This window comes from Bombina bombina, chromosome 6 (assembly GCF_027579735.1).
Source record: "Bombina bombina isolate aBomBom1 chromosome 6, aBomBom1.pri, whole genome shotgun sequence".
Taxonomy (NCBI): domain Eukaryota; kingdom Metazoa; phylum Chordata; class Amphibia; order Anura; family Bombinatoridae; genus Bombina; species Bombina bombina.
Genome location: NC_069504.1, coordinates 1066107199 through 1066121723, shown reverse-complemented (window position 1 = coordinate 1066121723; position 14525 = coordinate 1066107199). Strand labels below are relative to the sequence as shown.

The 14525-nt window shown below is 39.0% G+C and overlaps 1 protein-coding gene across 1 annotated transcript in view; it reads right to left on the bottom strand.

The window, feature by feature from the left end:
* Nucleotides 1–14525, bottom strand: part of KIAA1549 (KIAA1549 ortholog) — a 310123-nt gene that overhangs the window by 60303 nt on the left and 235295 nt on the right. The window contains 2 exon segments of the mRNA XM_053718941.1: nucleotides 4890–5020; nucleotides 5931–6139. Of these exon segments, the coding sequence (XP_053574916.1) occupies nucleotides 4890–5020; nucleotides 5931–6139 (340 nt within the window).

The following is a 14525-nucleotide window of genomic DNA, read 5'->3' as shown; positions in this document are numbered from 1 at the left end:
ATCACACTGAACTTCCCTTGAATATACAGCAAAGCTTAGAGCTATAGTCAAGCAGTGATGAACAATCCAAACATGAAAAAGTTAGTATTAAAGCCATTTAGTTTGATAATTTTCCTTTACTGTTGTAAATAATAAAGTGAAAGTAAAGTTACTGATATCACTATAAACGGTTGTATCAATCCATTGTAAATACCCTAACTTTCATTCATCCTTTTTTTTACATTTATTTTCTAACATTTTATTAACTCTAAATTCGCAAAATTTAATTCTGTTCCTCTGCCCGCAATAAAAAAGAGCACTGGTGATGAAAGAGCAATATAGTAATTCCATTGGTTCCCCATGGGCGTCTAAACCAGTTCGCTATACGCCCCCATTTAGCAATGCGCATGCGGCTATCTTACATGATCAGATGCGCGTTCATGATAGCCGCATGTGCATATAATTTAGTAACTGAAATCCATTATCCCGACGTCGCTTGCTCATTACAGTCGTCACGGAAGGCGGAAAGCGCATTACTGCGCATGCACAAAATATTTGTCTCACAAGAGCGCGCACCTATAATGACGTATCGAGCGGGTATAACTTGCGTGTAACTCTACCAAACACGGAAGATAGCAGGGGGCGGAGGAAGCTAGCAAAAGGTACGTTGTAAATTTTTTTTTTATATAATATACAAACATTTTCAATAAAAATAAAGGTAGCGACTATCGTGTACAATTGTAAGAGAATACGGAGCGTTCTTTAATTATATTAAACTTTACTTTCACTTTAAGCTGACATTAAATTTCAGATTTATCACACCTGGTAAAAAAAAAAACTGACAATTCGCTTGACACAACAAAGAAAATAAACAATGTAAAATATAAATAAAATGAGTTAAGTTAACAATATTTATTAAATATCGCCTAGATTACGAGTCTTGCGTTAGCCTTAAAAAGCAGCGTTGAGAGGTCCCAATGCTGCTTTTTAACGCCCGCTGGTATTACGGAGTCTTGCAGGTACAGGTGTACCGCTCACTTTTTTTCCGCGACTTGAGCATACCGCAAATCCACTTACGTAAATTGCGTTATCCTATCTTTTTCAATGGGATTTTCCTAACGCCAGTATTACGAGTCTTGGAAAAAGTGAGCGGTAGACCCTCTCCTATCAAGACTCCTACCGCATTTAAAAGTCAGTAGTTAATAGTTTTATGGGCTAACGCCGTAACATAAAGCTCTTAACTAAAGTAATAAAAAGTACACTAACACCCATAAACTACCTATTAACCCCCTAAACCGAGCCCCACCCACATCGCAAACACTTAAATAAAATTTTTAACCCCTAATCTGCCAACCGGACATCGCCGCCACTTTAATAAATATATTAACCCCTAAACCGCCGCACTCCCGCCTCGCAAACACTAGTTAAATTTCATTAACCCCTAATCTGCCGTCCCTAACATCGCTGACACCTACCTACAATTATTAACCCCTAATCTGCCGCCCCCAACGTCGCCGCCACTATAATAAAGTTATTAACCCCTAAATCTAAGTCTAACCCTAACACCCCTCTAACTTAAATATAATTTAAATACATCTAAATAAATATTCCTATCATTAAATAAATTATTCCTTTTTTAAACTAAATACTTACCTATAAAACAAACCCTAAGCTAGCTACAATATAACTAATAGTTACATTGTAGCTAGCTTAGGTTTTTTTTTTATTTTACAGGCAAGTTTGTATTTATTTTAACTAGGTACAATATTTATTAAATAGTTATTAACTATTTAATAACTTCCTAGTTAAAATAAATACAAATATACCTGTAAAATAAAACCTAACCTAAGCTACAATTACACCTAACACTACACTATAATTAAATTAATTACCTAAATTAACTACAATTAATTACAATTAAATAAAATAAACTAAATTACGTAAAAAAACAAACACTAAATTACAGAAAAAATAAAATAATTACAATTTGTTTAAACTAATTACACCTACTCTAATCCCCCTAATAAAAAAGCCCCCCAAAATAAAAAAAATCCCTACCCTACACTAAATTACAAATAGCCCTTAAAAAGGCTTTTTGCGGGGCATTGCCCCAAAGTAATCAGCTCTTTTACCTGTAAAAAAAAAATACAATACACCCCCCCAACATTACAACCCACCACCCACACACACAACCCTACTCTAAAATCCACCCAATCCCCCCTTAATAAAACCTAACACTACCCCCTTGAAGATCACCCTACCTTGAGACGTCTTCACCCAACCGGGCAGAAGTGGTCCTCCAGACGATCCAAAGTCTTCATCCTATCCGGGCAGAAGAGGTCCTCCAGACGGCCAGAAGTCTTCATCCAGGCGGCATCTTCCATATTCATCCATCCAGAGTGAGTCCATCTTCAAGACATCCAACGGGTCCTTTAAATGACGTCATCCAAGATGGCGTCCCTTCAATTCCGATTGGCTGATAGAATTCTATCAGCCAATCGGAATTAAGGTAGAAAAAATCCTATTGGCTGATCCAATCAGCCAATAGTATGCAAGCTCAATCCTATTGGCTGTTCTAATCAGCCAATCCTATTGGCTTATTGGATCAGCCAATAGGATTTTTCTACCTTAATTCCAATCGGAATTGAAAGGACGCCATCTTGGATGACGTAATTTAAAGGACATGTCATTGTTCCAGTCGCAGTCGAACGAAGAGGATGCTCCGCGTTGGATGTCTTGAAGATGGACCCGCTCCGCTCCGGATGGATGAAGATAGAATATGCCGCCTGGATGAAGACTTCTGGCCGTCTGGAGGACCTCTTCTGCCCGGATAGGATGAAGACTTCGGACCGTCTGGAGGACCACTTCTGCCCGGTTGGGTGAAGACGTATCAAGGTAGGGTGATCTTCAAGGGGGTAGTGTTAGGTTTTATTAAGGGGGGATTGGGTGGGTTTTAGAGTAGGGTTGGGTGTGTGAGTGGTGGGTTGTAATGTTGGGGGGGTATTGTATTTTTTTTTACAGGTAAAAGAGCTGATTACTTTGGGGCAATGCCCCGCAAAAAGCACTTTTAAGGGCTATTTGTAATTTAGTGTAGGGTAGGGATTTTTTTTATTTTGGGGGGATTTTTTTATTAGGGGGATTAGATTAGGTGTAATTAGTTTAAACAAATTGTAATAATTTTATTATTTTCTGTAATTTAGCGCTTGTTTTTTTCCGTAATTTAGTTTATTTAATTTAATTGTAATGAATTGTAGTTAATTTAGGTAATTAATTTAATTATAGTGTAGTGTTAGGTGTAATTGTAGCTTAGGTTTTATTTTACAGGTACTTTTGTATTTATTTTAACTAGGTAGTTAGTAAATAGTTAATAACTATTTAATAACTATTGTACCTAGTTAAAATAAATACAAAGTTGCCTGTAAAATAAAAATAAACCCTAAGCTAGCTACAATGTAACTATTAGTTATATTGTAGCTAGCTTAGGGTTTATTTTATAGGTAAGTATTTAGTTTAAAAAAGGAATAATTTATTTAATGATAGGAATATTTATTTAGAATTACCGGTATATTTAAGTTAGGGGGGTGTTAGGGTTAGATTTAGATTTAGGGGTTAATAACTTTATTATAGTGGCGGCGACGTTGGGGGCGGCAGATTACGGGTTAATAATTGTAGGTAGGTGGTCGGCGACATTGGGGGGCGGCAGATTAGGGATTAATAAATATAAATGTAGGTGTTGGCGATGTTGGGGGCAGCAGATTAGGGGTTCATAAGTATAATGTAGGTGGCGGCGGTGTCCGGAGCGGCAGATTAGGGGTTAATAATATAATGCAGGTGTCGGCGATGTCGGGGGGCAGCGGATTAAGGGTTAATAAGTGTAAGATTTGGGTGTTTGGACTCAGGGTTCATGTTAGGGTGTTAGGTGTAAACTTAAACGTATTTCCCCATAGGAATCAATGAGGCTGCGTTAGGAGCTGAACGCTGCTTTTTTGTTTTTTCCAGCCAGCTCTGCCCCATTGATTCCTATGGGGAAATCGTGCACGAGCACGTTTTGCCAACTTACCGCTACCGTAAGCAGCGCTGGTATTGAGGTGAGATGTGGAGCTAAATTCTGCTCTACGCTCACTTTTTTGCGGCTAACGCAGAGTTTCTAAAGACCCGTAATACCAGCGTTACTGTAGGTGAGCGGTAAGGAAAAACTGTGCGTTAGCCACGCACACCATTACCGACAAAAACTCGTAATCTAGCTGTATGTATGAAACCCATTTGGTTAGTTAAAGGGACAGTCAAGTCCAAAATAAACTTTCATGATTCAAATAGGGCATGTAATTTTCAACAACTTTCCAATTGACTTTTAGCGCCAATTTTGCTTTGTTCTCTTCGTATTCCTAGTCGAAAGCTAAACGTAGGAGGTTCATATGCTATTTTCTTATTTTGAAGGCCGCCTCTAATCTGAATGTATTTTGACAGTTTATCACCACTAGAGGGCGTTAGTTCATGTGTTTCATATAGATAACATTGAGCTCACGCACATAAAGTTACCTAGGAGTGAGCACTGATTGGCTAAAATGCTAAAAAAAGTCTGTCAAAATAACTGAAATAAGGGGGCAGTTTGCAGAGGAATAGATACAAGGTAATTACAAAGGTAAACTGTGTTAGTTATGCAAAACTGGGGAATGGGTAATAAAGGGATTATCTATATTTTTAAACAACAAAAATTCTGGTGTTGACTGTCCCTTTAATGACAAAAATTTTACTTACTTCTGTTTGTATGTTTAATTATTTGTTAAAGGACCATTAAAAACAGAACAGGATAATCAACAAATGCATAATGAAGTGACAATGCATTCAAAAGGACAATTAACCTCCCGCCTCCATTATAGCAAAGAACCTGACAGAGACAAGACACTCACCTCGATTGATGGAGGACCGAGGTTTAGTTTCACGAGGAGGAGCTGAGGGTCTTGGTGACCCTTCTCCTGCAGACTCTTTACCACTAGATGCGTCACTGGCGCTAGATCCTGCGTCTGAGGGGGTAACTCTGCTGTGAAAAATAACATAAGACTATCACCTACAGCAATTCCCAAGCAGAAAAACATAAATAAGATACAGATGCATAATCCCATAATTTATTTAACTGCTTCTAGGATCAGGTGTAATGGTTGTAAGGCCACGGGGTCCAGGGAGTTGGTGTAGACCAGTCAAGAGGGTGGTTCAGAGGCACATTTGGGGCATTAGAGGGGTGTGTGACCTATGATTAAGTGCTAGTGTATCACAAAACGCGCTCCCCCCATGTACTTCTGCATGCCTGCATTTTTAAATAAGTATCAACAAATACTGTTTTTAGCCCTTCACCTCTGGAGTGCTTGGGTTATTGCTTTGTGGTTTGTTTGTTTTGTGGTTTGGGTAAGGTAGGGTCTGCTATTTTGGAGCTAAATTTTATAATTCCAAGGAAAATAACTCCCAGATAGAGACAGAGAATCCTGGAGAGATACATTGCATAGTAAGTAATATACAGAAAATGACCGGGTAAAGAAGACATGACTACAGTAAATAGAAGAAACAGAAAATAAAGAGAATAGACAGACAGAATAAGAGGAGGAGAGACAGCAACAGAAATTAAAGGGAAAGACACAAAAAATGGCACAAGACAAAGCAAGCTGAAAAGATGAGATACACATAGAGGTAGGGAGAGAGAGAGAGAACGAGCAGGGGTAAGAATACAGAAAGATACCGGTAGAGAAAGAGATAGGAGGGGGAGAGAGATAGGAAAGAGACAGAATAGGGTGGGAGAGAAAGCTGGGTGTGAGAGAGAATAAAATAAGTGAGGGTGAGAGAGATATACAAATATTTACTATGACTCTATAAATTAATACACAAATAAAAATATACGCACTAACATACTTATTGTAGATACACTCAGCAACTAAACACAGAGGAACCCATTTTCTCACCTCCCACGGTGTCTTCCAACTTTAGGAGGCTTTGATGAGCTTTTGGACTTTGGTGTTGGGACATCTCCATTTTCGGAGGGTGTGGAATCCTTCAGTGGTCCATGCAGAACTGGTGGGGGGGGTTCATGGACAACGAGGACTTCATCTTTATTGTGCTGTCCCAAGTGCTGCTTTGCAAAGTCAAATCCCTTGACGCTTGGTGCCTGCAGCTTTATAGGAGAAAAAGCAAATTCCGTGCTCGCCCATTACACACATATATGATCTTTTACAGCCAAGACAGTATGTTTTTTTATTACATTAAACGGTGTCTTCCTGTAAATTTCGGAAGTAGGAATTTCACTGCAGCCAATCATGGAATACACAGCAAAGCTTCAAACCAAAAGTTATTTGTTTGAGCTAATTTCATTAAAGGAACATTAAAGGGACAGTAAAGTCAAAATTAGACAGTCATGATTTAGACAGATCATACAATTTTAAACAACTTTCCAATTTACTTCTATTATTTAATTGTTTCCTTCTCTTGTTATCCTTTGGTGAATGATTTATCTAGGTAAGCTCAGGAGCAGCTGATTGGTGGCTGCATATATATTTATATACCGAATGTCATTGACACACCCATGTGTTAGTTATAAACCAGTAGTGCATTGCTGCTACTTCAAAATTGTATGTTAGAACATTTTTGGGTTTCTTGTCCCTTTAAGCTGAAAGTGTCATTCCCCGCCCTATTAAAAACCAAGCTTACAGACTAGGATAGCCACCTGCCTAGGATTGACCCGGACAGTCTAGGTTTCAAACTGTGTCCAGGTTTCCTGCTAACGCAAGGCCGTACATGCAAATTAAATCAATGCATTAATAAGCAGAGCACAACATCTGCTTGTAGTGACATCACAGCTCCTTTGTCTGGATAGGAGTTAGATGATATTTCTGAGCATCTGCATTCTGCAATGATTTTTTTCTTCTTTGCAGAATAACCCTTTGACCTCTCAACTCAACCATAATAAATTCCCCCCACCCCAGACAATAATAGTCTCTCCCTGGTTTCATGTTCACCTACTGAAAAGGCTACAGCTGGTTGCAGCATACGCAGAGGAACAGTCAAGCTGGAGGGAAAAGTTAGTGACCTCCTATCTGCTCAGTGAGCAAACAAACAAACTATGATTCAGATAGAGCATGCAATTTTAAAACAACTTTCCATTTTACTTCTGTTATCAAATTTACTTTGTTCTCTTGGTATCTTTTATTGAAGAGTAAAACTAGGTAGACTCATAAGAGCTTAGGAGTGTGCACATGTCTTATGGTTACAGTGTTTGCAACATTATTTGTAGTTTTGTTAAACAATGTTGCAAAGACACGTGCACACTCCCAAGCTCTTATGAGTCTATCTAGTTTTTTTCTTCAATAAAAGATACCTAGAGAACAAAGCAAATTTGATAATAGAAGTAAATTGGAAAGTTGTTTAAAGTGCATGCTCTAGCCGAATCATGAAAGTTTAATATTTGACTTTATGTCCCTTTAAGTTAAATAAAACTGGATTTTTTTCCCCTCTGATTTGTGGCTTCTACTGCAGCTTCTAGAAATGTTTGGCTGTTCGTGCATCACACAACATACTTTTACTGCTATTTAGTCTGTATAGTTAAAGGGCAGTCTACTCCAGAATTGTTATTGTTTAAAAATATAGATAATCCCTTTATTACCCATTCCCCAGTTTTGTATAACTAACAAATTTATATTAATACACTTTTTACCTCTGTGATTACCTTGTATCTAAGCCTCTACAGACTGCACCTTTATTTAAGTTCTTTTGACATGCTTGCATTTTAGCCAATCAGTGACAACTCATAAATAACTCCACGGGAGTGAGCACAATGTTATCTATATGGCACACGTGACCTAGTACTGCCTGTGAAAACTGTCAAAATGCACTAAGAGGCGGCCTTCAACTACTTAGAAACTAGTTTGCCTACTAAGGTTTAGCTTTTGACAAATAATACCAAGAGAACAAAGCAAATTTGATGATAAAAGTACATTGAAAAGTTGTTTAATATTACATGCCCTATCTGAACCATGAAAGTTTAATTTTGACTTTATGTCCCTTTAAACAGCTTCTTTCTGCAGCTGCACAAGTAAATGAATCAAAAACACAGACATGAAAGCAGCAGAATGTGCTGACAGGCAATGCAAATATTAACCCCTTGACTGAAAGGAAGGGTTTCAACACCATGGGGTGATTTATCAAGCTCTGTATGGAGCTGGATGCCCCTTGTTTTCCGGCGAGCCTGAAGAAGTTATAAAGCAGCAGTCTAAAGACCGCTACTCCATAACTTGTCCGCCTGCTCTGAGGCCACAAACAGAAATCAACCCGATCCTATACGATCGGGTTGATTGACACTCCCTGCTAGCGGTTGATTGGCCGTGAATCTGCAGGGGGCGGCATTGCACCAGCAGTTTACAAGAACTGCTGGTGCAATGATAAATGCTGACAGTGTATGCTGTCAGCATTTATCGATGTGCAGCGGACATAATACGCTACTTCTTATCATGTCCGCTTGCATATTACTAAATATAAGAATGTGTAAGAATGTGACAGAGCCCTCTTGTGCCAAAGGGTTAATATGTAACAAAGACAAGTGCACAGTGGTTTTAAAAATATCATAAGCATGAGGTCTGCATTCACAAAGGAGACAAAAAATAATATCACGTTATATTTATTTCTATGAATATAATTATCACTGTAGAACTGTAAATTCCAGACGTTTTCTAACAACTATATGGTTTTAGATCACAACAGCCTAACACCCATATATATTATATGCTACCATAATCATTAAAAAAAAAACATTTGCTGTAGACACAAGGAACAGTGACCATTTACTGTCCATTATATTTTTGTATTAGGAAAGATTGGATACTTGCATGCTCTTTGCATTTGAAAGACACCACACAGATAGATAGATAGATATATAGATAGAAAGATAGATAGATAGATAGAAAGATAGTGTGTGTGGATGAGTGTGTGTTCAGAAATATAGGTTGCTCCTCCTTAAACGGAACTACTACAAATTAGAGCAAGGTAATTCCTTTTAATTATGAATATAAACACATGATTAATTACACCCTCAATTACTGTGAACTTTAAAGGGACACTGAACCCATTTTTTTTTCTTTCATTATTCAGATAGATCATGCAATTTTAATCAACTTACTAATTTACTCATGCAATCAATTTTTCTTCATTCTCTTGCTATCTTTATTTGACAATCATGAACTTAAATCTTAGCAGCCAGCCCATTTTAGGTTCAGCACCATGGATAGTGCTTGCTTATTGGAGGCTGACATTTACCCACCAATAAGAAAGCATAACCCAGGTTCTCAACCAAAAATGGGCCGGCTCCTATGCATCACATTCCTGCTTTTAAAATAAAGATAGCAAGAGAACAAAGAAAAATTGATAATTAGAAAGTTGCTTAAACTTGCATGCTCTATCTGAACCATTAAAGAAAAAAATTTGCTGGACAGATGTATACGTTTCATGCTTTAAAGTGATGGTAAAACCTAGAGTTTTTGAAAAGCTAGGATTTACCAGTGCTACAAATAAAGGGGACTTTCAGTCATGAAGTATAAAATACTTCATGCTGAAAGTTCCTTTATTTGCTGCGCTATTTTTTTCAACAAGGTGACCTTTCCACCTCTTAACCAATAGCCATGCGGCCCAGTTGGCATTATGTTGTATGGCTAGCACACTATTGGCTAACATTACCATCACTTTAACCTGTGTGCCATTTTCACTATTACATTATAAATGTGTTTCATATTTGCTGAGCTGTAGAGTGTTTAGGTTTGTCCTGAACTAAAGGTGGCAACTCTAGTACAGACAAATACCGTGACATGGGCGTGAAATACAAGGACGCATAACATCTAAACATACACAGCTCTTCCTTTGTACTTGATCATTGAAACGAATACAGGAAATATTTGGATCTCAGGTCACCACATATCTGCACCAAATCTTTCTTAAAAAGTTCTCCATTTTCTTGCTGGGAATACTCCATTCTACACAATGTAGCGAACAGAGCTAAGAAAATAACAGAGAATAAGTAACTACATGCGGTCCTTCTTCAGTAACACCAATTACATAGAACTACAGCATACAAGGGAGCAAGGGGCCGTTTTATAGACACAAAATATTGTCTAACTAAAAATAAAATGAATACAAAATTACAAACTTTCATGTGGTCTCCCCACAAATATACAAGATTTTAACATAGTTTTCCCGTTTCCTATTAGAATATGCATCTATATGTGTAAATTATGGGTTGTGGTCAATTCTTTTTGAATAAGGATGACAATCTGTGGATGGACCAATATAGCCACTTATTGTAGCAAAATGCATGTGCTACAATAAGACTTTCTGTATTTTTATTTCAGTATATGTATATATGTATATATACTACACACACATAATGTGTGTATATATATATACTATACTATATATATATTATACATACACACTGTGTATATATATATATATATATATATATATATATATATATATATATATATATACACAGGGAGTGCAGAATTATTAGGCAAGTTGTATTTTTGAGGATTAATTTTATTATTGAACAACAACCATGTTCTCAATGAACCCAAAAAACTCATTAATATCAAAGCCTGAATATTTTTGGAAGTAGTTTTTAGTTTGTTTTTAGTTTTAGCTATTTTAGGGGATATCTGTGTGTGCAGGTGACCATTACTGTGCATAATTATTAGGCAACTTAACAAAAAACAAATATATACCAATTTCAATTATTTATTTTTTACCAGTGAACCAATATAAACATGCTCAACATTCACAAATATACATTTCTGACATTCAAAACAAAACAAAAACAAATCAGTGACCAATACTGCCACCTTTCTTTGCAAGGACACTCAAAAGCCTGCCATCCATGGATTCTGTCAGTGTTTTGATCTGTTCACCATCAACATTGCGTGCAGCAGCAACCACAGCCTCCCAGACACTGTTCAGAGAGGTGTACTGTTTTCCCTCCTTGTAAATCTCACATTTTATGATGGACCACAGGTTCTCAATGGGGTTCAGATCAGGTGAACAAGGAGGCCATGTCATTAGATTTTCTTCTTTTATACCCTTTCTTGCCAGCCACGCTGTGGAGTACTTGGACGTGTGTGATGGAGCATTGTCCTGCATGAAAATCATGTTTTTCTTGAAGGATGCAGACTTCTTCCTGTACCACTGCTTGAAGAAGGTGTCTTCCAGAAACTGGCAGTAGGACTGGGAGTTGAGCTTGACTCCATCCTCAACCCGAAAAGGCCCCACAAGCTCATCTTTGATGATACCAGCCCAAACCAGCACTCCACCTCCACCTTGCTGGCGTCTGAGTCAGACTGGAGCTCTCTGCCCTTTACCAATCCAGCCACGGGCCCATCCATCTGGCCCATCAAGACTCACTCTCATTTCATCAGACCATAAAACCTTAGAAAAATCAGTCTTGAGATATTTCTTGGCCCAGTCTTGACGTTTCAGCTTGTGGGTCTTGTTCAGTGGTGGTCGTCTTTCAGCCTTTCTTACCTTGGCCATGTCTCGAGTATTGCACACCTTGTGCTTTTGGGCCACTCCAGTGATGTTGCAGCTCTGAAATATGGCCAAACTGGTGGCAAGTGGCATCTTGGCAGCTGCACGCTTGACTTTTCTCAGTTCATGGGCAGTTATTTTGCGCCTTGGTTTTTCCACACGCTTCTTGCGACCCCTGTTGACTATTTTGAATGAAACGCTTGATTGTTCGATGATCACGATTCAGAAGCTTTGCAATTTTAAGAGTGCTGCATCCCTCTGCAAGATATCTCACTATTTTTGACTTTTCTGAGCCTGTCAAGTCCTTCTTTTGACCCATTTTGCCCAAAGGTAAGGAAGTTGCCTAATAATTATGCACACCTGATATAGGGTGTTGATGTCATTAGACCACACCCCTTCTCATTACAGAGATGCACATCACCTAATATGCTTAATGGTAGTAGGCTTTCGAGCCTATACTACGCTTGGAGTAAGACAACCATGCATAAAGAGGATGATGTGGTCAAAATACTCATTTGCCTAATATTCTGCACTCCCTGTATATAATATATATATACACACACACACAGCTTCAGGGATCGGCCTAAACCATGGGACCAAGTGGCGGTTGATTCACTGTCAGAACCAAACCACTCAGTTTCTCAGTCTCTGTGGGGGAAGTTGCAGGCTCCCATCAGCACAACCTTATTATGCAACAAAGACACAGAACGGTCAGGGGCCACCATTCAAGGTGCGGACAAGTGCATTTCTTCCATAACTTCCCTTCCCACTTATTGTGCATTAAGTATTGGTTGCATGCAGGTGGCAGGCTTAGTAAGGTCAGTGGCCAGGCTAGTAAGTTGATATGCTAATCCGTAATGTTACTACTGGGGGGGTTGGGGGGGTATCATTGCATTCTCGGACCCAGGCAGCACAATTTCTTGAGCCAGCCCTGCACAAAAATGAATATTATACTTACCTGATAAATTTGTTTCTTCCTTGACACGGTGAGTCCATGGATCATCATAATTACTATTGGGAATATCACTCCTGACCAGCAGGAGGAAGCAAAGAGCACCACAGCAAAGCTGTTAAATACCACTCCCTTACCCACAACCCCCAGTCATTCGACCAAAGGGAAAGGAGAAAGGAAGTAATAAAAGGTGCAGAGGTGCCTGAGGTTTAACAAAAAAACTGTCTGAAAATACAGGTCGGGCCGTGGACTCACTGTGTCAAGAAATAAACAAATTTATCAGATAAGCATAAATTTCATTTTCTTTCTAATGACACGGTGAGTCCACGGATCATAATTACTATTGGGAATTAATACCCAAGCTAAAGGACACGGATGAGAAGGGAGGGACAAGACAGTTAGCCTAAACAGAAGGCACCACTGCTTGAAGAACCTTTCTCCCAAAAACAGCCTCAGCTAAAGCAAAAGTATCAAATTTAGAAAAAGTGTGTAAAGATGACCAAGTGGCAGCCTTGCAAATTTGATCTACAGAAGCACCATTTTTGAAAGCCCAAGTAGAAGAAAACAGCCCTCGTGGAATGAGCTGTGATTTTCTCAGAGGTTGCTGTCCAGCAGTCTCATATGCCAAACGAATAACAACAAGAAAGAGAAGTAGCCATAGCCTTCTGACCTTTACACTTCCCAGAAAAAACAACAAATAAAGAAGAAGACTGGTGAAAATCCTTAGTCGCCTGCAAATAATATTTCAATGCACGAACAACAGCCAGATTGTGCAACAAACGTTCCTTATGAGAAGGAGGATTAGGGACACAAGAAGGAAACAATTTCTTTGATTATAATTCTTATCAGAAACCACCTTGGGAAGAAAACCTAGAGGAGTACGCAGTACAACCTTATCAGAATGAAAAATAAGAAAAGGAGACTCACATTGCAACACAGAAAGCTCTGAAACTCTTCGAGCCGAAGAGATAGCAACCAAAAACAAAACCTTCCAGGTTAACAACTTAATATCCAAAGAATGCATAGGCTCAAACGGAGCCTGTTGGAGAACTCTAAGAACTAAATTAAGACTCCAAGGAGGAGTCACAAACTTAAATATAGGCCGGATTCTAACCAAGGCCTGACAAAAAGACTGAACATCAGGCACATCCGCCAGACATTTGTGCAACAAATTAGATAAAGCAGAAATTTGACCCTTCAGGGTACTAGCAGATAAACCCTTCTACAGACCCTCCTGGAGAAAAGACAAAATCCTCGGAATCCTGACTCTACTCCAAGAGTAGCCTCTGTATTCACACCAATACAGATATTTACGCAATATCTTATAATAGATCCTTCTAGTCACAGGCTTACATGCCTGAATCATAGTCTCAATAACCGCTTCAGAGAAACCATGCTTGGATAGAATCAAGCGTTCAATCTCCAAGCAGTCAGCTTCAGAGAAATGAGATTTGGATGAAGGAAGGGCCCCTGAAGTAGAAGGTCCTTCCTTAACTGAAGACTCCAAGGTGGGGAGGATGACATCTCCACCAGATCTGCATACCAAATCCTGCGAGGCCACGCCGGTGCAATGAGAATCACTGATGCCCTCTCTTGTCTGATCTGAGCAATGACCCGAGGAAGAAGGACAAATGGAGGAAACACAAATGCCAGACTGAACTTCCAAGGAACTGCTAGAGCATCTATCAGAACAGCCTGAGGATCCTTTGACCTCGATCCGTGCCTCGGAAGCTTGGCATTCTGACGAGACACCATAAGATCCAACTCCGGTTGACCCCATTTTAGAATCAAACTGAAAAAACACTTCCGGATGAAGTTCTCACTCCCCCGGATGAAAAGTCTGTCTGCTCAGAAAATCCGCTTCCCAATTGTCCACCCCTGGAATGTGGATCGCAGACAGACAGCAGATGTGAGCCTCCGCCCACTGCATAATCTTGGCTACCTCTGTCATGGCTGATGATTGATGTAAGCCACTGACGTAATGTTGTCCGACTGAAACCTGATAAATTGGGTTGAAGCTAACTGATGCCAAGCCAGAAGAGCATTGAAG